This window comes from Sapajus apella, unplaced genomic scaffold, assembly GCF_009761245.1.
Source record: "Sapajus apella isolate SASKATOON/1434 unplaced genomic scaffold, GSC_monkey_1.0 scaffold16, whole genome shotgun sequence".
Lineage (NCBI taxonomy): Eukaryota > Metazoa > Chordata > Mammalia > Primates > Cebidae > Sapajus > Sapajus apella.
Genome location: NW_022436956.1, coordinates 14,948,586 through 14,974,568, shown reverse-complemented (window position 1 = coordinate 14,974,568; position 25,983 = coordinate 14,948,586). Strand labels below are relative to the sequence as shown.

Below are 25,983 nucleotides of genomic sequence, written 5' to 3'. Positions count from 1 at the left end.
TTCACTACGTGGGCCACGATGGTCTCCATCTCTTGACCTTGTGATCCACCCACCTCGTTCTCCCAAAGTGCTGGCATTACAGGCGTGAGCCACCGCGCCCGGCCCGTACTCTTTCCTCTTTCTACGTTTCTGAACTATCAGCTTTTCTGTCTTTCCTACCTACTGCTTCCTTATCTGTTGTTACTTTTCCTCCACTTCTTTTTTTGAGACAGATTCTCCCTCTGTTGCCCAGGCTGGAGTGCAGTAGTACAATCATGGCTACTGCAACCTCGAACTTCTGGCTCAAGGGATCCTCCTGCCGCAGCCTCCCAAGTAGCTGAGACTACAGCCATGAGCCACTGTGCCCAGCCTTTACTCCATTCTTGAGGCTGACAACAATTTCTTTCTGTTCTCAATTAAGTGGTTGTTGAGAATATAGCCTTACCCACATTTCAAAAGCCCCCAGGTCTGTAACTGACAACCCCCAAGTGCAGATGTAGCCAACCCTGTGACTTTTGACTATGCCTGGTCACATCATTGCCTCAGTCACAAGGGAGGAAAGAACAGAGGGTCAGGAGGAAGGAGGAAGAGTCTGTAACATTCACAGAGCCTCCTCCCACCACAGGCACATGCAGGCAACTTTATTTACAGCATCTCATTTAATTCTTACAATTAGGCTACGAGATAGAGACATGATTAACTTCATCTTCATTGATGAGTAAACTGTGGCTCAGAATGAGAAACTAACTTGCCCGGTATCACACAGCTTATAACCCGAAATCAAACTCATCAGGCTTGTCTGACTCTATCAGCCTCTTATCCTGGGTCTGCCATTAAATCCCTGCATGTTACCTTGGCAAGTGTTTCCCTACATGGACCTTTATTTTTCCTCCCCATAAAGGCAGGGTTTGGATTAGATAATCTCTAAAGGCTGAATTTTAAAGGAGGTGCGCACAGTTCTGCTTTTCACAATTCTTTCTGTCTGTTTCCAGATCTTGCATTTTTGTGCAGGTTTCCTCAGTTCTGAGCTCTCTCCCTCCCTCCTTTTTCCTTCCCCATTCCTTTCTTTTCAGCTTCCCTTTCAGTCTTTTCTCCTCTGACACCCACAGCTGTCTTCTCTCTTTGGGCTCTGACCCTCTTCTCCGACCTAGCTTGGCTTGTAGTTGTACAACCAGCGTCTTTGGAGGATAACTTAGTGGCAGATTCTGGGCTCAGATGAAGAGCATCCCTGTCCTCAAGGAGTTGTCCTTCTAGTGCAGGAACTCATGTCTGCCTGCCAGTGACGTGTGTCTTTAAGGGTGTTCCCAAACACGTCATGCATTTGGCTTTAACAACAGCCCTATGAGAGTAGGTATTTTTAGTCCACTTCACAGGTGGAGAAATGAGGCTGGTGATGAGAAAGAACCTTAGTTTTCCCCAAGCTCCCATACCTTGAGAATGACAGAACTAAGCCTGAGTCTTTCTGATGACTTTCTACCTAAAGATGGTGGTAGGAAGACTGGGAGTCAACATGAGGAACTAGGGACAGAGGACGTAAGACAATGTTACCTGTCCGGGCATGGTGGCTCATGCCTGGAATCCCAGCACTTTGAGAAGCCGAGACAGGCAAATCACTTGAGGTCAGGAGTTTGAGACCAACCTGGACAACACAGCGAAACCCCATCTTTACTAAAAATACAAAAATTAGCCGGGCATGATGGTACGTGCCTGTAATCCCATCTACTTGGGAGGCTGAGGCAGGAGAATCGCTTGGACCCAGGAGGTGGAGGTGGCAGTGAGCCAAGATAGCGCCATTGTACTCCAGCCTGGGCGACAGAAAGAGAGTCGGTCTCAAAACAAACAAAAAAAAGGACAATGCTAGCATTAGAGGAGGTGCCAGAATTACGGAGACTGGCACGGAGGGGCTGGAGGGGAGCCAAGTCCCCCACAGGTAGACTAATCTAGTCCAAGAAGCCACAGTTCCTCCCAGCACCCCCATATCCCTTAGGCTCAGTTGTCATTTGGCAGGGGTTAGGACCAGGGGCAGGGGGTGGGGCTTCAAACCCAGAGGACTGTAGAGCAAGTGTCTTGGCACCCGTGCTCTGCACAGAGATCTGGGAAGGAAGGACCCCAAGAGGAAAGCCCAGGAGAAAAAGGGGGAAGCTAGAGACAAGGGAGGGGACTGGGCTTTGTCAGCCACCCCTTCCTGTTGCCCTTTCTTCCTGGCATCCCTTGTCTGGTCTGTGAGGAGGAATGACTCACATCGGCCCCACCCTGCAGAAGGACCTCAGAGGCGAGTCTGCTGTTTGGGGACCCTCTGCAGAAAGTCACCCCACCTAACCCTGGGGATTTTCAGCATGGCTTCCAGAAGGTACAGAAATGATTTAGAGGGAAGCACTACTGAGGCCCAGGACGTTGGTGATTCTCATAAGGTCCCAGAGAAAGAATGAGACCCTGCTGCCTCCAAGAAAACCAGCTGAAAATGACAAGTAAGAGGTGAGGTTCCAGGTGGGAAGAGGCAGAAGACTTTTAGAGATGAGTGTGATTTTTCAGTCCAGATATTAATAAAACTATTCTTAAGATGGCAGAGAGGACAGGAGAAATCTAGTAAGTACTTGACAACCATTTTTATTTATTTAGTTTTTTCAAGACAGTGGCTCACTCTGTCACCCACACTAGAGTATGGTAGGGTGATCGTAGCTCCCTGCAACCTTGAACCCCTGCACCCGAGTGATCCTCCTGTTTCGGCCTCTGAAGTAACTGAAACTGCAGGTGTGTACCACTATGCCTGGCTAATTTTTTAAAATTATCTTTTTGTAGAGCCAGGATCTTGCTACGTTGCCCAAGCTGGTCTCGAACTTCTGACCTAATGCAATCCTCCCACCATGGCCTCCCAAAGTGCTGAGATTACAGGCGTGAGCCATCACGCCTGGCTGACAACCATCGCTAGATGAGGCAGGTGTGTGAGCATGTGCGTGCGCACACACACACATTCACACTCCCTTTTTTATGATGAAATGACAGAGCAAGTCTGAACTGTATTTGTATGATGGTGTACAATTTTCACAGTGCATCATTAAGTCCTGCGTGCACTTGTGCCCAGGACTTGAAATTCCTCGTCATAATGGGAGGAGAAGGGTAGAGCAGGAATAAAATGAAGCGGTGGGCTAGGTGGCCTCTAGCGTCTGCTCCTCAGTCTGTACTGGCTTCATCCCCTACCTCACTGGAAGAGAGGAATGAAACTGTAACTCACCAGACATTGAGGGGTCATGATATTCCTGATACGAATTCTTGACAGGACATCTTGTCCATGCCTTTCTCTTCTTTTGGAGACATTTCAAAACCAGCCCTGGAAAATGAGAGATTCTACTTTCTTAGAGACTTATTTTTTTTTTGTCTATTTTACATCTCTAAGAAAAACCAACCCCACAATTCCTTTTGGCTGTCCTTTTTTTTTTTTTTTTTTTTTTTTTGAGACGGAGTCTTGCTCTGTTGCCTAGGCTGGAGTGCAGCGGCATGATCTCGGTTCACTGCAACCTCTGTCTCCCAGGTTCAAGCAATTCACCTGCCTCAGCCTCCCAAGTAGCTGGGATTACAGGCGTGTGCCACCATTCACTGCTAATTTTTTGTGTTTTTAGTACAGAAAGGGTTTCATCATGTTGGCTAGGCTGGTCTGGAACTCCTGACTTCCTGATCCGCCTGCCTTGGCCTCCCAAAGTGCTGGGATTATAGGCATGAGCCGCTGTTCCTGGGTGTGGCTGCCTATTCTTACAGGATGCCATCCTTAGTGCCTGGAAGTCCTTTCTTTTCTCTCACCTAAGAGCCTCATGCTGCTGTGTAAGTCCATTGTCTCTTGTTCTGTCCTTTATTTTATTTTATTTTTTTTTTTGAGATGGAGTCTCGCTTTGTTGCCCAGGCTGGAGTGCAGTGGTGTGATCTTGGCTTAACGTAACCTCTGCCTCTCGGGTTCAAGTGATTCTCATGCCTTAGCCTCCAGAATAGCTGGGATTACAGGTGCACGCCACCGTGCCTAGCTAATTTTTGTATTTTTAGTAGAGACAGGGCTTCACCATGTTGGCCAGGATGGTCTCAAACTCCTGACCTCAAGTGATCCACCTGCATCCTCCTCCCAAAGTGCTGGGATTATAGGCATGAGCCACCGCGCCCAGCCTTGTTCTGCCCTTCTCAGGGTGGCTTCCACCCCAGCTTGTTTCTGCTTTCTGTGACAGGGAAGTTCATAGATGCTGATTCACCACTCAGGCTTCAGACTGTGGCTCCATGCACCAGATATCGCAGGGAAAGAGCCTGTGGTGCCAGGAGTTGCCTGTCTGCCTCCACTGCTCAGAGAACCTTCTCAAATAAAACAGCCACAACAGCAGCTCACATCTGTACCATGACTTACAACTATAGATACTTCCTCATCTATAGATTCCCAGGCCAACACCCAGGACTAGGGTAAGCGGCAGGGCAGGATCATGCAGTTCAGATGAGCCATGAGGAGCGGGGCTAGTCCTGCCCGATGCCATTCCCTCTTTCTCTTGGAGATCTCCTTAAGCAAATGGTCACCCCTTGACCCCAGTTGCCACCTTTGCAGCCCCCAGGAGAATGTGGACTCCTTTTCTGTTCAACCAAAAGGGAGAAAAAGGAGACGGAGCCTGGTGCAGGAGGCATCCGTGAGCCATCTTTTACCTTCCAGAGTTCCCTTAGTTTATGACTGGTCATTCCTTAGAGCACTGCTTCTCAGTCTGAGAGGTGGAGGACCAGTGTTTAGGTTTCCAGCCCATCACAGACGTGTACCCAGACCTACTGTACCCGACAGCAAGCAGCTTGCACACACCCATGCACGCTCAACCACACCCAAACGGGCTCACACCCAATTCAGCTGGAGGGTCCCACTGATGGAATGCTTGGATGTGCTAACATTTCTAAATTTTTTTTTTTTTTTTGAGTTGGAGTCTTGCTCTGTCACCCAGGCTGGAGTGCAGTGGCATGATCTTGGCTCACTGCAACCTCTGCCTCCTGGGTCCAAGCAATTCTCTTGCCTCAGCCTCCCATGTAACTGGGACTACAGGCACATGCCTGGCTAATTTTTGTATTTTTAGTAGAGCCAGGGTTTCATCATGTTGGCCAGGCTCAGGTGATCCACCCACCTTGGCCTCCCAAAATACTGGGATTACAGGTGTGATCCACTGCACCCACCTAGCGTTTCTAAATTCTCACACTCACTGTTTGTCCATATCTGGTCCCGGACCTCAACAGTGCACAGACCAGCTTTGGTCGTTGGACCATATCTTGTGGTACCCTACCTTCGTGGAGTTTGCGTTGTGTATTAGAAAGTCCCTTTCCTGTGGCCTCCATGAGCAATGGCTCCACCCAACCCTGGATGCATCTTCCTATGACCTCCTTAGAATGTCCTCTTGGAGATGTTGGGGGATGATGATGGGGGATCCAGCAGGAGAGGGGGGTCCCAGTCTGTCCTTTGCTGGCAGGGGTGGCATGATACCCACCTACCCTGCAGACTAGGAGACTGAGCACTGAGCATCATCCAAAGACTCAGGCCACCACAGCTTTCTGGGCCTCAGTCCTTCACTAAGGCACCTGAAATTGCAGACTCCCCCAGCCCCAAGCTGAGAGTAAATCCTTTTAGTGTTTTGAGTTCACCCCCGACCCCCACCCCAGAAATGATTAGGGCAATGAACACCTGCCTGTGAAAGAATGCTGAAAAAGTAGAAAAAGAATTCAGAAAGAAATGAGCAACCAAATTAGGATAAGTCTTAGGGGCTTGAAAAGCAGCCAGATCCCAGGCAACTGATAATGCAGCTTCAGCCTGTCCCAACCAAGCCCCCAAGCACCCACACAGACAAATGGACACAGACTTCAGACCCCAGAGTGCAGGGTGCACCTAGAGACAGTCTCTTTTCTGGTCGAGTTTGTTCTTTCAAGGCAGATTTGTGTCCTTGGGGGGGGTGGGGTTTGAAACTGTTGTCGGGGGGTGGTGGGCAGAAGAGATGGCTGGTTGGAGCTTGGGGCCAGCATTTGTTTTGGGTCTGTGTAGACCCCTCCCCCACCTCAAGGGCTTATACAGGATGACCCACCCCTAGGACTGTCTAGGAGGGGAAGCAGTAGAAAGGGGATGAGGAGGAGCCCCTCCTCTCATCCCCACTCCCACAGGCTTTGGTTTGGAGGAAGAGGGCCAGTCAAGCTGAGAATGCTTAAAAGGGGAGTGGCTTGAGGTCACCCCAGGGGCTACTGGAGTTCTCCCTCCCACACTGGAGCCTGGGGGATCTGGCAGGACAGGGCAGGATGCTGACCAGAGTCTTCAGAAGTGACTGGGTTTCATTCCTATGGGCTTCAGACACCAAGAGTTCAAAGTGCCCACTTGGGCTTTCCCTGGACTGGTGAGCTTGCTGGTGGGCGCTCCTGGAGTAACAGCAGATCCCTGGGAGACTCAGGGAGGGCAGGCCTTTGTGCCAAGCCAAGAGCATGGGAAACAGCTGCAGGCATCTACCAAAAGCATCAGTGCTGTTGTTGACTCAAAAAATAATAGGTGTTCATTTGCATGGCATTTTACATACAGGTTCCACATACTGCCTTTCATCTCCTACCACTGGCACCACCAAAGCCCCCCATGTCTCTCTTCTCCTGCCTGCCACCTCTGGGGGCCTCATGGTCTCCCCCAGACTCCCGGGCTTCCCCATCACAGCCTAGCCCACCCTTGGCTTAGCCCAGCTGGAAAAACCAGCAGTTGGTCTTGCCTGGGTGTGCCCAGTCCAGGTTTGTACGAGAGGTGTGGGCAGGTGGCCTGGCATATCTGGACCTCACTGGGCTCTTCACCTGGGGACATGACACTTCACCTGCCCCAGTAGGGGGCTTGCCCACCCTTCAGCTGCTTGGGCTGGAAAAAAGAATGAAAAATCTAAACCAGGGAGCCCAGAGAGGTGCCTAAAGGAGAGGAAACTGGGTGGTTGCTATGACGATGGGGTCTCGGCGCCCAATTTGCATAGGGCGATGATTTCCATACTGCAGGGTGAATTTCCATATCCCTGCCTCAAAGTCTGTTGGGGTGGGGAGGGGGAGAGGTCATTTGAAATTCAAATGAGGATGATTAAGGTTTTCTTGAGGAGGGAAGCTTGGACAAAAGGGGTTAAGCCGGCTGGCAAATGTCGGCTCCAGGGCTCCAAGTTATCAAAGGGAGGTGTGTACTTGGCTGGCTCCCTTCCCACCCCATTTCCACGGCCCAGAGAGCTGGGGTTGGTCGGAGGAGACCAGGAGCCTGCACTGGGCTTGGTGTTAGGACTTCACAGGAGAGCCGGCTAGGTCTCTGTCCCTTCCTGCACCGGGGCTCCGTTTAGCCCCTCGGTGTCCTGAGGACGTCTGAGCTCCTGGGAAGGACCCCTGAGTGGGTTCTGGGCTGGGTCCACACCTTTCTTCCTCTGCTGACCTTGAACTGATTGTCTCAGGTTGTCCCTCAGTGAGGCCGGAGAGGAATCCCTGCACTCTTTTGTTTGGCAGAAGAGGTGTGAGAACAGATGGATTCTGGACTCATCACCAACCTGCGACCTCACATGAGTTACTGTCCCTCTTGGGGCCTGAGTTTGTGCATAAGATGAAGGATCTGAATCTGAGGGTCTCTAAAACAACTTCCAGCTCTGAGATGCTGGGATCTGTGAGCACACACTAATCCTTTTGACACATCAGTTAGTATTTGTCAGGCTCTCCGAGCAGTGTGAATCGTTGCACCCCTTAGTGTCTCTAATGTGTTAAGAAGGGCTCCTCTGCTCTGACCTTGGGATAGTTACTTAAAGGCTCCGTAACTTTATGAAACGGGGGTAATAATAGTTGCTACCGCCTAGGGCTGCTGTGAGGATTCATGAGTTAACATTTGTAAAGCACTTAGAAGAGCGCCTGCCAGATGATAATGCTATTTGCTATTATTAGTATCAGGAAGACAAAGTGTCCACATGGTGGGTGCTGTGCCCCACCCGCCACTCCAGGGAACCTCAGTTAGGAAATAACCTGTTTCCTGGGCAGGCTTGCGTGTATATTCACTCGTGATCAGCACACCGTCTTGTCCACCACACACGTCCAGGACTCTCGAGCTGGAAGCATGATTCATTGACTGTCACCCTACAAGAAGCCCACTCTGCCACCCAGGGAGCTGCATGTGTCACATCCACTCACAGTGGGCTCCTCGTGTTGATCCTAACTCAAGTGTGTCTTTGCTTCTTAGGAAGCAGGCACATGGCAGGAAGAAGGGGAGGGAGCTGGTGGACACACCTCCTCCTCCTCCCAGGACCTAGTGCTGAGAGATGGGGCAGATTCACTGACACTAGATGTTAGGTATGGTTCCAGAAGACCTAAAAGTCCTTTTTCCCCTTGAGTTTCTGCAGCAACTTCATATGAGGCTTCATTTGGAGACAACATGGTATAGTATGGACAGCCTTTGCTGGTAGACAGATGTGGGCTTGAGTCCCTACCCAGTGATTTATTAATCAGTAACCTTGGGCAAGGTAATTAACCATTCTGAGCCTCAAGTTTCCTCATCTGTAAAATGGGGATAATAAGAACACCCACTCACAGGGTAGTTGTGAGGATTAAATACTGTCATGTGTATAAAATGTTTACTACAAAGCTTGGTGCGTAATAAATGCTCAATAAATGTCAGCTACTAATTAATCCTTATTATTTGAAAACAGTGTTCTGCTGCCAAAATGTTTGAAAATTCTCTGATCTTGCCCTATTTTCCTATTTTATAGGGGAGGAGACTGGGGTCAGAGAAGGGGGATGATTTTCCCAAGGTCACAGCAAGAGTTCAAGGCCGATATTTCCTTAGGAGCCATTTCTCCGCCCCAGAAACAGGTCCTCTGTCCTTTGCTTTCATTTTGTTGCTTTCTGCTCTTTTGTTCTTTCCTTGGACAAAGCTTCCCCTCTCCCAACACCTTTCCCTCAGAAATGGCCCAGCATCAGGTGGCCTGCTGCTGCCACGTCTCAGGGTCACCATTCCCTTCAATTCTCACTTTTAGGGGCTCTCTGTGACCCTCGCCTGGGGTTCTGTGGCTCTAACCTCTCACTGGCTCCTCCACAAGGGTTTCTGCTCTGTTCTCAGGGCCTCTGAGTGCACCTCTTCTCTGCACTCCAGCCCTAGGGACACCGCTCCAGAGAAGAGGGGAGAGCTCTGTAACTCCTGCCCTCAGATCCTCAGTGAGGATCAAATAAAAAATGGACATGGAAGTGTGCTGTAAAATGAAGGAACAACTGCAGGGCATGTCACTGTGAACCACGCGTTCTGGTGGCTAGACAGGGACCTCGGAGCCACGACTTGGAAATCTGAGTTCCTTCTCTCCAGCTCTGGAGCAAATGACCTTGGGCAAGTTACATAACCTCCTCCAGCCTCAGTTTCCTTATTTGTAAGACATTGTGAGGAATGAATGAAATGAGAGTCTATCTGTAGCAGTTTTCTTTTTCTTTCTTGTCTTTCCTTTTTTTTTTTTTTTTTTTGAGACAGTCTCACTGTTGCCTAGGCTAGAGTATAGTGTGGCTCAATCTTGGCTCACTGCAACCTCCGCCTCTCGGGTTCAAGCAATTCTCCTGCCTTAGCCTCCCAAATAGCTGGGATTACAGGTACCTGTCACCACGCCCAGCTAATTTTTGTATTTTTAGTAGAGATGGGGTTTTGTCATATTGGCCAGGCTGGTCTCGAACTCCCAACCTCAGGTGATCCGCCCATCTCGGCCTCCCAAAGCGCTGGGATTACAGGCATGAGCCACCGCACCTGGCCTCTGTAGCAGTTTTCAAAAGTGTGAGTTGTTTTACATATGTGAGAAAGCATCTACAGGTCTGAGCACCCCTCTGAGCTGCACTGAGGATACTTTGCACCTACGTGAGAGCCAGAGCCCAACTGAATCCTGTGCCTCTGGTAGCTCCTCCTGCTCTTTCTTTCCCCCCTTCTCACTCCCACTTTCCTCAGACTAGGGGAGAGGACTAGGAAAGAGCCCCTTGGACTCTTACTAACCTTAAACCTCTCTGAGCCTCTTCCCCTGGCAAGGCTAGGGTAGGGCTGTGGTGGTGCTGGTCTGGAATCAATGTTTAAAGAACCACATGGGCTGTCGTGGGGAGAGCCAAGTCTGGACATTGGAGCTTAGAGATTTTGTCCCTATGTTGCCATTTGCTGGTCATGTGACCTGTAGCACTTTACATGGCCTCTCTGGGACTCAGTTTCCTTACCTGTAAATGGTGGGTCCAGAACTAGGAGTCTCTGGTCCTCTCTAGCTCTGATAGAAAAACAGCATGTGGGTGGGGTGTTTCTCTGAGATGTGTTTTTGGATGCCACTAGAACAGAGCTCTTACTTAACTTCCTTTGAAGTTGGACTTTTACTATTTTTCCAAGGCCAGGGGACTATGAGTTGAGGTTTTGATGGGGAGCTTGGATCTTCTGGCCCCGTTCCTTGAAGCAGTGGCCTGAGTGCCTGGACACTTCTTTTCTGAAACCTGGTGCCGTCTGCTCAGCATGCTCCTTCCACTTAGCCCTGACCATGCTGCCACTTTTGCCCCTGTCTCCATGACTGCAGCATCAGAGTGTGACCAACAGGAGAAGGGGTTGAGGGGGGAATCTGCTGTTGAATGGGAGGCAGCTCAGATCAAGAAGAAATGTGGGGTATATCTCCTAACAAAAAAGGAGACCTTAGTGAGGAACCTTCCCTTTCTCCACAAATGGCATGAAAAATTGCAGGCGGACACCGGGGAGGTGCTGAGCTTCTCTTTAGCAAAGGCAGGTGCAGCAGAGCTCCCCTGTCCCCTGTGGCATGGCCCTAGCCTCCTGGTATCTGTGGGACCAGCCTGGAGAGCAGGCTTCAGGGTTTGCGCTCATGACTGCATGTGAAGCAAAGTCATCAGGATGCTAATAGGCCCTCACAAGGGAGCCCTGAGGTTGTTCACATTGACTCTCCTCTGGGTAGAGAAGTATAAGCTTTAAACCATGAAACCCACCCCCCGCAACCCAGTCCACAGACTGCCAGGGGTAGAGAGAACCTAGGAGATCATCCAGTCTTGGAGCAGCAAGTGAGTGTCCTCAGGAGCACTAATTCTGGTCATCTCTGGTGGTCGCTGAGGCCTGAGTTTAGGGAAGGAAAAGGGAAAGCCAGGATCCATTAGTGATGTCTGCCCTGGGCATGGCTTGCACACAGGTGATGTCTTTGCATTTGCCATCCACACCCTGGCTTGACTCAGGACTCTCAGCTAGTGGAGAAATAAGACCCAGACCTCCCAACTCCTAAGCCAGTGCTCTTCCCACAGTCCCTCATGGGGCCTTCTGGCTCCTGTTCTTCAGGTGACTTCAAGGATTGCTTTCAGGCTCTTCCTAAATATTTCCTCACTCCTAAGAAGGAAGCGGCAGGAATGGAGATAGCAACTTTTTGATTTAATATAATATTTAGAGGAAATTGAAGGCTACAGAGGTGAAGCCACTCACCAAAGTGCAGCATAAAAGAGCCTCCGACGGGACCCTAGAACCTAGTTTACTGTGTGTTTTCTGGACAGAACTGTAACCATTAGACCACACTTCCCAGTTCATTGGATGAATCTCAAATACAAAAAAAGATAGGCATCATGTCTGGGGGCATCCTGGAGAAAGCCTGGTTTGGGCTGGCCACGCTGGAAGCCTCTCCGTTTGCTCTGGTGGCTGGCTGCTCAGGAGCGCTTCCAAGGTCACAGTAGCTTAATGATTGCTCTCCCAGGAAGTGCCAGCAAGGTGCCAAGTGGTCCTGTAGTGTCACTGGAAGTCCTTCTGGGTTATACTGGAAAGCAGAGCTGGTGAGAAGAGAACCAGAAATGGGAGAGGCTCGGCCCCATTGCCGAATGTTCTCTGCATTGTTTACCAGGCAGAAGTGAAAAATCCTGCTTGAACAGTTCTGGCGCTTCCACCTCCCTCACCCAGAGAATTGCTCCCCAGGCAAACTCACATCCCAGGGCTGCCAGAGCTATGCAAATCAGCCTTCCAGGCTGAGCTGTTGCCTCAGCTCAGAGGTGGGAAAGCAGGGCCCTCCTAGGGGCCCCAGGCCCAGCTCTTGGTGTTACGGGCTAGGCTGGGCAGCTCAAGTCACTGCTGATTGGCCTCCACACTGTCCATGGATGCAAGAGGAGGAGAGGTAGAGGCGGAGGCTGTTTTTGACACTGGGCACCTCCTCCATTCTGATCCTTGGACCCTCTCTGCAGGACTTCATTGGTTATTGTGGCCATCTTGGCCTAAGGAGATTGTACTGGAATCCTGGGGCTCCCTAGAATGTTAGTGTGCCTTTTACCCTCTTGATCACTTAATTCAAATTCTGTGGACCTAGATGTTCTCTTCATATTTAACCCAAATCCCTCCACCTCCGGCTTGGCTTCTCACTGGGAACTGTTTATTGGAGATGCACAGTCCTGGGTACTGTGTGGGAGCAAGGTTATGCTGGTGTTGGGGGGCTAAGGTGGGTGTTGGATGAGTCTTCAGACATTTTCCGAGTTTGAGAGATGCCAGAGCCAGGCACAGTGACTCACGCCTGTAATCCCAGTACTTTGGGAGGCTGAGGCAGGAGAATTGCTTGAGCCCTGGAGTTCCAGATCAGCCTGGACAACATAGTGAGACTCTGTCTCTACAATTTTTTTTTTTTAAGTTAGCCAATTGTGGTGGCACACCTGTGGTCCTAGCTACATGGAAGGCTGAGGTGGGAGGATGGCTTGAGCCCAGGAGATCAAGGCTGCAGTGAGCCATGATCATCCCACTGCACTCCAGCCTGGATGACAGAGCGAGACCCTGTCTCAAAAAAAAAAAAATTACAAGAATGGAGTCATCCTAGAGTGGGAAGTACACACTGCATTGGGGTTGGAGACATGGTTTTTGTTTTTTGTTTTTTTTGCCCCCCCCCCAAGGATCATTCCCCGCATACCTACATGCTTTTAAAGCTTTTTCACTTTGTGCAGTCACTTACCCTTGTTCAGGCTCAGGCTCAGTTTCCTCACCTGTAAAATGAGGTGAATAATAAAACTACATCTTCCCAAAGGCCTGGACGATCTCCTGCGGTCCCTCCCAGCCCTACGAGCCAGGGTTCCTAGGTCTATGCCCTCTCCCACTTTCTTGCCATGGAGGCCTCCTGGCCCAGAGATTGCCAGGGGTCCATGAGATCCCAAAGAGGACTGGAGAGATCCCAGCTGTTGGCCCTTCCAGCTTTGCACAGATCTCATCCATTTGCCCGCAAGACCTCCAAATAGGGGATTCTGGAACTTCCTTCGTGAGCCCTTCCTGCCCCACCCCTCCCTTTTGTGTACTTAATCTTTTATTTGTATGCAGAACAAACAGGACCAAGGGAAATGGTGAAGAGAGTTCTTTGGTCCTCCCTGTGCCTCTCCTTGCAGATGCTGTAGACAGTGACAAGATTCTGGGAGGGGAAGAAAAAGTCCTGGTACGTTTCATCCAAATGCATTGAATCCTAAGACTTACAGATGGAGGGAATTTGGGAGGCCACTTGAGATCCCCTTTGATGCTATCAAATTACCTCATCAATTCAAACATCACTTCTGTGACAGCCCTAAAATAAGCAGCCTCCGCTTGAATATTCCTGGAGATGGGGAACTCTGTGAGCTGCAGGCTTCACTGTGGGACAGTTTCACTTTCTTCAAAGTTCTTCCTTATACTGAGAGGAGGCCTGCTTCCGCACAGCTCCTACCATTGCTCTGCTCTTTGGAGCTGCAGGCTAAGCCTGCTTCACTTCCAGACCACGGTGTGGGGAGGAAGGAAAAGTCCACTGACATTTATATCAGCACTGACTGCATGAGGCACAGAGCCAGGTGCTTTCAAATGTTCCCTCAATGAACTTTTTCAACTTTTATTTTGAAAACTTTCAGACATACAGAAAATAAAAAAAAACTTCAATGAACAGCCACATACCCATCATCTGGATTTAATAATGAACATTTCAGCATGATTGACTCATCTATTTTTCTGAAGTATTTTACTGATAAATGTATTGTTAATATCTTTTGATTCTGGACATTTTCAAACAAACACAAAAGGAGAGACTAATACGATGAGCCCCCATGCACCCATCACCCCTTCTCAGCAACCATCAAATTCTTGCCATTCTCATTACTGGAATATTTTCTTGTAAATTGCAGACATTATAATATTTCAGTCCTAAATATGGGAATATGCATCTCTAAAACATGAACACATCTTCCTTCTTAAGCACAATATCATTATCACACAAAACAATCCCTCATTTAATTCTCACGGCAATTTTGATGGTAAAGTATCTTAAAATATGCACACGAATTTTTAATTGCCTTATGTATCAGCTATGATTATGTCTATTCTTGGTTCCAGTTCGTGGCTGGTTCTTGGTACTGCTGAAAGCAGTCTTTATCAGGTTCCGTGTTGTAGCAGATAGTCTTAAAAGTGGGCCATATCTTTGTGCAACTGGACTACTTTAACTGACTATCCAATATGAAGTTGAAAAGCGGACTTCCAGTTTACGTTATTTGTCAAAATTAGAATTCCCTAATAAAACCTTTGGTTTACTTTTTAAAATTTTTCTATCATAGTTAAAAAAGATGCACAACATAAAATTTACCATCTTAACCATTTCCAAGCGTACAGATCCACCTCCCCTAACTTTGATTTTATATAGTTCACTTTTTTAGCCTTAATGTGGGACTGTATTTGTTCCTGTTACATTTTATCTTGTTGGTTTAGGTCTCCTGTTAGAGGCTGCCAAATATTTCCTAATTCTGATTCTGTGGTCTGCTTTTATGTATTGCTTTCTGCTCTCTGCTCTGAATCACTTCCAGACTTATCTGCCTCTGTCCTCTTCATTAGCCTAAGCTGTTGGTGAAAGTCGAAAGCCATACTCGGTTGTTTTTTCTGCGTCACTCAATGCATTGGATTTATTGAAAGAACGGTGTGAGTTTGATAGTTGAGAAATCTGAGCCGCTGTCCTGGTTCAGGTTCTCTGAGGCTATGTGTGACCTCAGAAAGGTGTTTTCCCCTCCGTGATTAGACTTTGGTGTTGGACTCTGAAAACAATGCTGCTGGCCATATGTGTTCTCTCCTGTTCTGGTTTTTCTGCAGTGGCAGCCATCTTCCAAAGACGGAGCCAGGGCTTGGAAATAGAACGTGTTCAGGTTTCTGTGAATACGGATGTCTGTGGTTTCTTGGGTCTGAAGAGGTTAGTTTATGTCACAGTTTCTCAGTGATTTGGATCCACTAAATACATGGTCCTTTCGTACCTACTATGTGTCAGACACTGTTTTAGACACTTGGGGCACAAGATGAGCAAGATATAATAACCCTGGCGTTCTGGGAGTTTATAATCTCATGAGGGAAATAGACATATAAGCCACTGACTCTAAAAAGCATGGTATGTGCTACAAGGGATACGAGCTCGTGCAGTAGCTCATGCCTATAATCCCAGAACTTTGGGAGGCTAAGACAGGAGGATCACTTGAGGCCCGGAGTTCAAGACCAGCCTGGGTAATATAATAAGACCTCATTTCCACAAAAAAATAAAGTGAAAAATTAGCTGGGCATGGTTCCACATGGCTGTAGTCCCAGATGCTCTGGAGGCTGAGGTAGGAGGATTGCTTGAGCCCAGCAGGCGGAGGTTTCAGTAACCTGAGATCATACCACTGCACTCCAGCCTGGACAACAGAGTGAGGCAGACCTTGTCAATGAATGAATGAAAAAATGAATGGTGCAGAAACACAGAGGAGGAAATCTTTGTTTTGCTCTGAATAAACTTCTTGGAGAATGTAACATTTGAATTAAGTCTTGAAGGATGAGTATTTTCTAGGTAGAAGAGGAGGAGAGAAGGGCATTTCAGAGGGAGCACCATAGGCAAAGTCCTTAACACAAGATCAGGCTCCACCTTTTGGGAGAGAGTGGTCTAGGGTGTCTGGAACCCAGCTCTGCAGTTTAAAAGCCTGGCTCTCAGCTTATCTCACTCACTTTTCACTGTATTCCTGGAAAGGGAATGCAACAAGAATCATGACTGAGATATCAGGAAGTGCCTGCTGTGACCAAGTTCACATAGCTTGGTGGTGATGGAACTCGGGCTTGAACCCCAGTCCTCTGACTTCTGGTCCAGGACTCTTTCTAAATATACCCTGCTGCTCTTCCACACAGTGTCTTACAGGATTAGAAAAGTGTCTGGTGATCATGGACCAGTATTTAACACAATATAATCATTGAATCCCTCCCTTTCTCTGGGAAAGAAGAGTACCTAGTGCTGTTTCAAAGATGAATGAATTTAAGCATTCCAGGAATGACTGGCCAATTGCCTTAATCTGGAGCACTGGGGCCACAGCAGAGCCCCCATGAGCTAAATCACAGTCTGCAGTTCCCAGGTACCACCACCAAGGCCTTCCTGTAGGCTGGGTGGGGAGAGCTGCTCCATGGAACAAGTCCAGTGACCACAGAAGGAAATCCAGAACAAGCCTGGCAGTAAAGTGAGGGCTGCGTCAGTTCCTCTTCAGCCAGATCTGGAGGGAGAATCAACAGCATCACCAGATAGGAACCTAATGCCTCCACTATGTCCCTATGTCTCCACCTAGACACATGGGCTAGGAGCCATGAGGGAGGCCGTGTCTCCCAACAGCTCTCTTACCTGAGCTCCAAGGGCTGAGCCATGCGCTACTGTGTGCCCTCCTGGAGCACCAAGGGCCAGTCTCTCGGGAGGCCCTGGCTGGCCCCTGCACTCTAATCCTGCCATTCAGTTTGCCTGGGAACAAGGAAAATGAAAAATACTGCTGCAGGTAAGAAAAAATTTGATGAGAAGGGGAAACTCCATCATCATTCTCCAAGAGAAGCAGGTGCATCGTCAGGGTGAAAGGCCTCTTGAGAAGGGGGCCACGGCAAAACTTCAGGGCAACAGAAATGTTTGATTGTGTTTGTGAGTTTTCAAATTAATCTCTTAATTGTGCTTACACACTTTTTTCGTGTCGTAGGACTCACAAACAACATCATAATGACATTCACAGGAATCCAAAGTGAAGACATTTTTTGATTGTCCACAAACCTGATGACCTTCTCCAAGTCAAACTGTTATACAATGCTTTTTTTCTTACTTTCTATCAAAAAGTATCATTCAAACGCATGTCATCTCCTCCTCTTGAAAGCCCCTCCCCTCTTACCCCCCAGGGTGGCACACGTGCCCTGTCTTCCTTCGACCTGACTGCCCACTCTTCCTCAGCCTCTTTGGCTGGTGCCTCCTCATTATCCACCCTTGATTCCTTTTTCTTCCTCATCTGGGCTCAGTTCCTTTGTGACCTCACTGGGTCCTGTGGCTTTAGGAACCACCCACAAGCTGAGGGCTACCCAACTGCTACCTCCTGACCAAACACTTTTCCTGAGTCAAACTCACTTTCCCACCTCTTCTAGGATATCTAATTGGCATCTCAAATCCTGCATGTCCCAAGCATAACTCTTGAGTTCCTCCCCAAGTCACCCCATCATAGCGCGTGGCACCACTACATCAAAGAAGCCCAAACCCTTGGAATCATCCTTAATTCCTTTCTTCTCCCTGCCCTCCACATCCCCGCGTCAGCCGGCCCTGTCAGCTTTCCAGTCGAGTGCCTCCTGGCCCCGCTCAGTGCCTCCCCCACTGCCATCCTGTGCAGCCCGCGGCCCTCTCACTCCGGCCATCGCAGCAGCCTCCCGGTTGTTCTCCCTTCCTCCTCTCTTACCCCTGCAGGTTTAAAGACTTCAGTCAGATCATGTTACTCCTTTGCTCAGGACCCTCAGATCAACCCATCTTCCTTGGATTGAAAATTGCAGTCTTCATCACAAGCCGACTGGCGGACCCCACGCCAACTCTCCATCACTATTTTCTCCAGCCATGCTGACGTCATTACTGTTCCTCAGTGTGCAAGCCTGTTCTTGCCTCAGGAGCCAGTCTTTCCATCTGAAGTGATCTTTCCCCAGGCCTTTGAAAGACTGGGTCCTCACTTTGTTCGGAGAAAATGTCACCTCCTTCAGTGGCGTTGAGTGGCCTTCCCAGGTCATCCTGTTTCTGATCAGCCTAAGATACTCTCTACCCATTTACTGTGCTATGAGCCATATCCCTATGTCTACACCTAGACACGTGGGCTAGGACCCATAAGGGAGGCCATGTCTCCTGAGAGCTCTCTTACCTGAGTGACAAGGGCTGAGTCATGCACTACTCTCTGCTCTCCTGGAGCACCAGGGGCCAGTCTCCCGGGAGGCCCTGGCTGGCCCCTGTACTCTAATCCTGCCATTCAGTGCTTTTCTGTTTGCTTAGTTCTCTTCTGTCTTCTCAACTAGAAAAGAAGTTCCGTGAAGCCAGCGACTTCCATCCTCTCCAATATTATCTCCCCAGGGCCTGGAATAGTACCCTGCACATAGACTGTGCTTAGTAAATACTTGCGGAATTAATGAATTTGTTCTTTTGTCAAGTCTTTGGACATTACTCTTTATTAACCCAATGTTACAACATCACAATGTCACAAAGGGATTTTTTTTTTTTAAGGTAAAAGCAATTTCACCTTCATCTACCCCTTGCTACACAACTACTGTGGCTGTGGGTCCTTCCTGTGTTTAGCTCCCTTAGCAGATCGTATGTATCATCATAGCTGATCTGAAAGCCAGGCTTTGCTCAGAGATCATTTTGCATCTCACCTCTTCCTCTTGCTCAGGACCCCATCGCTCTTCATCCTCTGCTCCCACTTTGCCGGCCCACCTGCTCTCAGAGATGCCTCATGACCTCATGACCACCCAGTAAAGGGCAGCACTTGCCCGTGGTTGTTTAGGACACAGCCGAGGAAAAGGAAATTATCTTAGACCCTACTCATTCATCTTTCAGGTGTTTCTTGAGCCTCTGATCCCTCTTAGGAAGTGCGGTCATTTTGTGGCCATTGAGGACCCAAAAAAATGGTGTCATATCCAGCTCTCAAGGAATTCATAGACTGGCAGGAGAGGGAAACATACAGACAAAGAGGGAGTGACACAATGAGTGCCACACGGCCAGCAGAGAGGCCTCCCAGATTCCAGAGGGGAGAGGGACTGACTTCATGCCCGGGAGCAGTGCACGGAGGCATGGTGACGTGAGCGCGTGGTGTCTTAGGACATGAGTGAGTACTTTGTGTGGCTGGAGCTCAGGGTGCCTGGGAGAGAAGGTAAGGTAGGATTGTGAGTGGCATAAGAGCAGAAAAGGTAGGCAGGAGACAGAACATGTGGGGAATTCCACGCTGTGCCAAGGAATCTGGACTTTATTCCAAAGCTATCTTGAGAGTTTTGAACGTGTTTACTCATTCATTCAACCAATATATTTTGAGCTCCTAATATATATACATATATACATATATATATGTACATATATATGCAAATGCTGCACAGTGCTGGGCTCTGAGTGTACTGTATTTAATAAATAATTATTTTCCTTGCTGTTATAGAGCCAATAATACAGGGGGCCCAAAGGAAGGTTGTGTGGCAGCTCCAGTCCTGGAGAGCTATGTGAATAGGAAGTTTTATTATAGCAAAGAGTGAAAACAATCCGCTAACAATAGGTATATGTTTAAGCAAATCATGGTATATCCATATAATGGAATATTATATAGCAATTAAAATAATATTTATAAGTATAGAAGCATTTATGATGTTCCTTAATTGCATAGGAGAAATATTTATGATGCTCACTGGAAAAAGTGGGGTAAAAGTCTATACAGAGTGGTATATATTCATGAAAAAAAATTATAAAAAAGATCATAGGCTGGGCATAGTGGCTCAAGCGTATAATCCTAGCACTTTGGGAGGCCGAGGCAGGTGGATCACCTGAGGTCAGGAGTTCAAGACCAGCCCGGACAATTTGGTGAAACCCTATCTCTACTAAAAATACAAAATACTTAGCCAGGTGTGGCGGAGGGTGCCTGTAATCCCAGCTACTAGGGAGGCTGAGGCATAATCGCTTGAAACCAGGAAGCAGAGGTTACAGTGCGCTGGGATGGCGCCACTGCACTCTAGCCTGGGTGACAGAGTAAGATCTTGTCTCAAAATAAATAAATAAATAAAATATACAGAAATATTAATTATGGCTTCCTTTCAGTAGAGTGATTTTCCCACTACTTTAGACTTTTTCTGAATGAAAAAGCATTGCTTTTCTTCTTCTTTTTTTCTTTTTTTGAGACAGGGTCTCACTCTGTTGCCCGGGCTAGAGTACAGTGGCACAATCAGGGTTCACTGCAGCCTCTACCTCTGTGCTCAAGTGATCCTCCTGCTTCAACCTCCTGAGTAGCTGGACTACAGGCATGTGCCACCATGCTTGTATTTTTAGTAGCAGTGGGGATCTCTCTGTTGCCCTGGCTGGCTTGAACTCCTGAACTCAAGTGATCCTCCTGCCTTGGCCTCCCAAAATGGGGGATTACAGGTGTCAGCTACCCTGCCCAGTCATGGAAAGATATTTCTATTAAGCACATATTTACTTTTTCAGCCCAAGATTTATGGTAAAAGTTGAGGGTAAGAAAAAAACAGACAGCGGGGCTGGGCGCGGTGGCTTACGCCTGTAATCCCAGCACTTTGGCAGGACGAGGCAGGCGGATCATGAGGTCAAGAGATCGAGACCATCCTGGCCAACATGGTGAAACCCCGTCTCTACTAAAAAAACAAAAAAATTAGCTGGGTGTGGTGGCATGTGCCTATGGTCCCCGCTACTCGGGAGGCTGAGGCGGAAGAATCACTTGAACCCAGGAGGCAGAGGTTGCAGTGAGCTGAGATTGCGTCACTGCACTCCAGCCTGGAGATAGAGCAAGACTTTGTCTCAAAAAAAAAAAAAAAAAGAAAAGAAAAAAAGAAAAAAAAAGACAGCTATCTAGCTGACACACTTTAGGTGTCATCTCCCCTGGAGGGCTGGGCTAGTGGCATGACTTCTTGTCCTAGGGAGTCCTTTGGGATCCATGCTGGTCTCTTCTTGGTCCCTTGGTCCTTGGAGGGATATAGCAGCTGCCATCTGAAGGGAAGCCCAGGCGCAGAAGCATGCGGTGGAGCGAGCTCTCCACTTGGCATAGCCAGCTGTCCTCCCCACAGACTCTGATTTGCTGTGTGCCCTCAGATAAGTCAGCCTCCCCTCCAAGGTGACCCTTTACCTGACGATTACCTTCCTGGAGGAGACTTTCCAAAGACGTTTCCAGGAAACAGGTCGAGGAGGAGGATGCCAGCCACAGGGGAAGCAGGTGCTCTTTTGCGAAATATGGCCACGCCTCTCAACATCCTAGTTTTTTCCTAACCTTCAGCCTCTTCCAAACCTGCTACCAACTAATATATACATATATTTTTATCTCTTCTAGGAAATGATCGAAATGGCCTAGATTTCAACAGGCAGGTAAGAACTTGGGTCAGAAAGAAACGTTTATTCTATAAATTTTGGGCAACACCTATACTGTCTGGTATGGGGAAGACAAGATTAAGTACAATTTGGGGGTGTTTATTCATAAACTCCAAGCTTTCAGGATCAAAGGACCCTGAGCCCAATCTCCCACCCCAACCCATGAGCCAATGTTGGGGTCTCTTCAGTATCCTCTCAAAAAAGGGCTGACAAATGGAACACCTGTTTAGGGGTGAACTTTGTGCCCGATGTGGTCCAGAAATCTAAGACAACAGCTCTTTTCCTGCTTTGCCCGAATTGCCTCTTGGGTGAGTGGATGTGTGCATGAATTGACTGTGTGCAGAGGAATTTATGGAGCCAGGAAGGATGAGGTGCCTGGGTTGCCGCAGAGAATTCCTGACTTAAAGAAAGAAGCGGCCAGGCACGGTGGCTCACTCCTATAATCCCAGCACTTTGGGAGGCTGAGGCAGGTGAATCACAAGGTCAGGAGTTCAAGACCAGCCTGATCAACATGGTGAAACCCTGTCTCTACTAAAAATATAAAAATTAGCCAGGCATGGTGGCATACGCCTGTAATCCCAGCTACTCAGGAGGCTGAGGTGGGAGAATCACTTGAACCCAGGAGGCAGAGGTTGCAGTGAGCTGAGACCAAACCAGTGCGCTCCAGCCTGGGTGACAGAGTAAGACTCTGTCTCAAAAAAAATAAAAATAGAAAAGGGAACATAGTGGGAAACAGACAGAAAGAGCTCAAAAAAGAGCAGGTAACCAGGCGGGGGGCAACATAGACATGAACTTGGTGCCTTGCAAGGAAACCAAGTTGAATGAGGTTAGACTTACTTAGAGAGGGTTCTGGGTGGTGTTGGAAAGACTGCAGGACAGACGGGTGTGGATGTGTAAAGAGAAGGGGGAAGCTGAGAGGACTTGCCCCTTGAGGTTGGAGGCTGATGGGACGATGGCGGGGTGGGAGGTAGGGCAGGCTGTGAAGTCAGAAGCAGATGGCGGGAGTGGGAGGGTTTGCTGGGAGGAGAAAGGCTAAGCAGGAGCCAAGCAGGGAGCAGTCATGGAGGTCCTAGAGTGGGGCAGAGGGGTAAGAATTGAACACAGAGTAGAAAGCCTGGGTTTGGGTCCCATTTCTGCCACTAGCTAGCTGCATAACCTTCCTTGAGTTCGTTAATATTTTTGGTCTGAGTTTTCTCAACTGAAAAATTAATTTATTCCATAAATTTGGCAGTGGGGAATACTCGCACTATGCCAGGTATGGGAACACAAAATTAGGACATGGCCTCTGCCTTGAAGGAGCTCAAAGTCTAGTATGAGGACTGGGTAGAAAGTCTATAGAGAGGGAGAGGGAGAGCTTGACTCTTAAGTGAATAATTATAATACAATCTCATTTATGTTTTACCAGAGGTATGTAAAAAGCATAAAATCAAATAGAAATGGAAACAGTTCATTCTTCCCAGGAACTCAGAGCAGGCTTCATGGAGGAGGGGATATCTGAGTCTATCTCTAAAGGATGGGTAGGAATTTTTAGAGAACAGTGACATGGAAAGGGAGACAGCAAGAAGGAAGGAAAGGGGTTCCTCCCCTGGATTCTGATATCCTGAGTCCAGATCTAGACAGAAGTCTAGGATGGGGGCTGGAGATCAAAGGCAGACAGAAGTTCTTCCTCTCCTTTATCTATAGAATGATTTGAGGTCACTGTTTTGTTTTGTTTTTAAGACAGCGTATCACTCTGTGGCCCAGGGTAGAGTGCAGTGGTGCAATCACAACTCACTGCAGCCTTGACCTCTTGGGCTCAAGTGATCCTCCCACCCCAGCCTCCCAAGTAGCTGAGATTACAGGCATGCACCACCATGCCCGACTAATTTTCTGTATTGTTTATAGAGATGGGGTTTTACCACCTTGCCCAATCTGGTCTTAAACTCCTGGGCTCAAGCAATCTTCCCTCCTCAGCCTGCCAAAAGTGCTGGGATTATAGGTGTGAGCCACAGTGCCTGGCCTGAAGTCACTATTAACATTTCCTAAAAGGCTGTTAATTCTGGGTACATCCTTTACAGTCAGAGAGAAGGATAATGTTGAGTCCTAAGCCAACACCTTTTAGGCAGGCAAATTCTGCAGTGTCATTCATCAGGAAGGCTGGGAGTTTGCTAACAAATGAAAGCCAACCACCCTCCCTTTACACCTGAGATAGGCTTCAATTAAAAGGAGAGCTAAGTTAGCTACGGAGAGGAAGGATTTCCAGCCAATGCAGTTTATCAAACACTGGAACAACTACCAAGGGAGGGAGACTGTAGAGTCAGCGTCTCACTCAAAGCCTTTAAATGAGAGACAGCTTCTTATCTCAGAGATAGTTTGGCTAGGTTTGCTTCAAGGGCAGGAAAATGGAAGAGATTCCCAAGGATTGTGTGATCCTGATGGATTCTGTGATCCTGATCCTAAACAGGTTGGGATGTGGCCTGAGCCCTGTGCTTTCTGCCCTGAGGACTCACGATTCCCCAGCCCAGGGCCCACCTCTCCTGGCCCCAGGCCCCACCTCTCCTGGCTCCAGGCCTTTGGACGAGATGCATGGGGAGGAGCCTCTCCCACACCAGGACAAGGCAAGGCCAGCCTCGCTGGGAGGTGGCCCTGTGGGCTTGGCTGCCCTTGTGATTTGGCTGAAGCTTGAGACACACTTATGCTGGAGAAAAGGATGAGAGCACCCCCTCTGACCCTGGGCAGCATGCAGGGAGGCCCCTGACCCTTGGAACATCTTTGGGGTGTGGTTTCCCCTCTCCACTCTGTTGCTGCTGCCGGGAGTGGGCCTTGCTGGAGTTTGTTTCCCTTGGATGAGCCTTGTGTGGTGGGTTGTCCTTGTGGGAGGGGTTTGGATTCTCATCACTGACAAGAACAGACATGACAGAACTTTCCTTTAAAGAGGGTGGGGGGAATTTTGGAGGAAGAGATACTCTGCCCAGTCACGTTCATTTTTACACTCAGTCTGGAGCTCTCCTCTGCTCACACTCACACCAGCTGACCTGCAGGCCAGCGGGTGGGCACACAGGACTTCCCAGGCCCCTGCTGGAGGGTCACACCCTCATACCCCACAGCAAGGGAAGCAAACTAAAACCTGCTGACCTCCAGGCTCGGGGCAAGTGCTCCTAGCATCCTATCTCCTTTAATTCTCACTCTAGATCAGTGAGGTAGGCGATACAATCCTCATTTCACAAGTAAGGAAACTGCCTCCCAGGCAGCCCCACCTTTTTCAGAGACAGATTTGAGAGATTAAATAACCTGATGAAGGTCACACAATTGGCTGACTGGCTAAGCCAGGATTTGAACCCACATCTCTTTGAGTCCAGAGCCCATTTTTCCCAGGAGGCCTTGATGCTCCCTGTGTCTACACACCATTCCTGGGGAGAGGCCTGGGAGCCAGAGATTGAGTATGACCTCACCATGACTAACTGGGAGAAAATGGGAGGTAGAGGGAGTGGGGAGGGGAAGAAAGAATGGTTGTGTAGGAGCAGCCTCTGCATCTGACACAGACACGGGGTTACAGACACGGGGAGCAGAGGAAGAGCCACTGCCCTGGGTGAAGCGCCTGTTGCAAGGCCCCAGGCCAGTTGGTGCAGCCAGATTCTGGGTAAACTGCAGTCCTGAAGTTGCAGGAGCAAGGAACGTTGACTCACCGGGAAGTTTCCACACTAAGCTTGTTCACTTCCTGGTCCCAGGAAGGCAGCCTGAGTCTGTCTGGGGGATAAGTGTGGGTTGATCAAGGGCCCCAGATCAAGGTTAGTCCTCTATCTCCAGGACAGATGAGACAGACTTGAGAGGCAGCAGGCTAAGCCCCTGGATAGGGACTCGGGACTCAGAAGTTCTGGGTTCCAGTGCTGTCTGTCTCTCACTAGTTTCTGCCTTATACAAACTTCTTCTTCCTGGGGTTCTGTTTCCTGACGAATAAAGTGGAGAAGCTTGGCTGAGATGCTGTCTAAGGCCCTGCACAGTCCGTATGTTGTGGCGTCATTACTTGTCTCTTGCCGTATTTTGGCTGGTTAGTTGGACTCTGACTTCCACTCTACTTTCATTTTATTTTTTTATTTTTCCATTGGAGAGAAATGAGGAAGAACATCACCTTTCAGCTGTACAGGGTGAAGGGAAATATGTCACATGGAATTTTTCCAGCCTTTACGGTCATGTGTGAGCCAGCAAAAAGAATCATTCGAAATCTAGAGGCTGAAACAGAGGGACCCAGTAGGCTGGATCTGGGGCCATCCATTCAAGCTTTGAATATGCAGCCATTCTGAAGTGCTGGATAGAGGGATGTTCATTGTAACAAGATAAATTGCAACGATGCATAGCGAATTCTGTGAGAGACATGAGAATGCTAAGCTCCGGGATACTGCCTAAGGATATTACAGAGGAGATGGTGTCTGAAGTGGGCGTCAGGGGAAGACTAGAGCTTTGACTAGCAGAGAGGGCTGGCAAGAATATTCCAGGCCTAGGAGATAGTCAGTTGTCTCCCTTTGTGGGTTAGGCCAGGCTATGAAGATGTCGAATGCCTAGCAGAAAAGCCTGGGGATTGTTCTACGGGCAGGAGCCACTAGGTGTTCTCCAGCATGACTAGTTTCATTAACTGGAAGAGCATTGGAGGGGAGTGTGGGTGAGAAGGCAAGGGAGGATGAGTGATGAA

General features: G+C 48.7%; 1 protein-coding gene across 1 annotated transcript in view; it reads left to right on the top strand.

The window, feature by feature from the left end:
• POU2F3 (POU class 2 homeobox 3) overlaps nucleotides 1-25,983 on the top strand; it is an 81,833-nt gene that overhangs the window by 9,281 nt on the left and 46,569 nt on the right. The window contains exon 3 of the mRNA XM_032285187.1: nucleotides 21,280-21,314. Coding sequence (XP_032141078.1) covers nucleotides 21,280-21,314 — 35 coding nt within the window. The remainder of the gene's footprint in view (nucleotides 1-21,279; nucleotides 21,315-25,983) is intronic.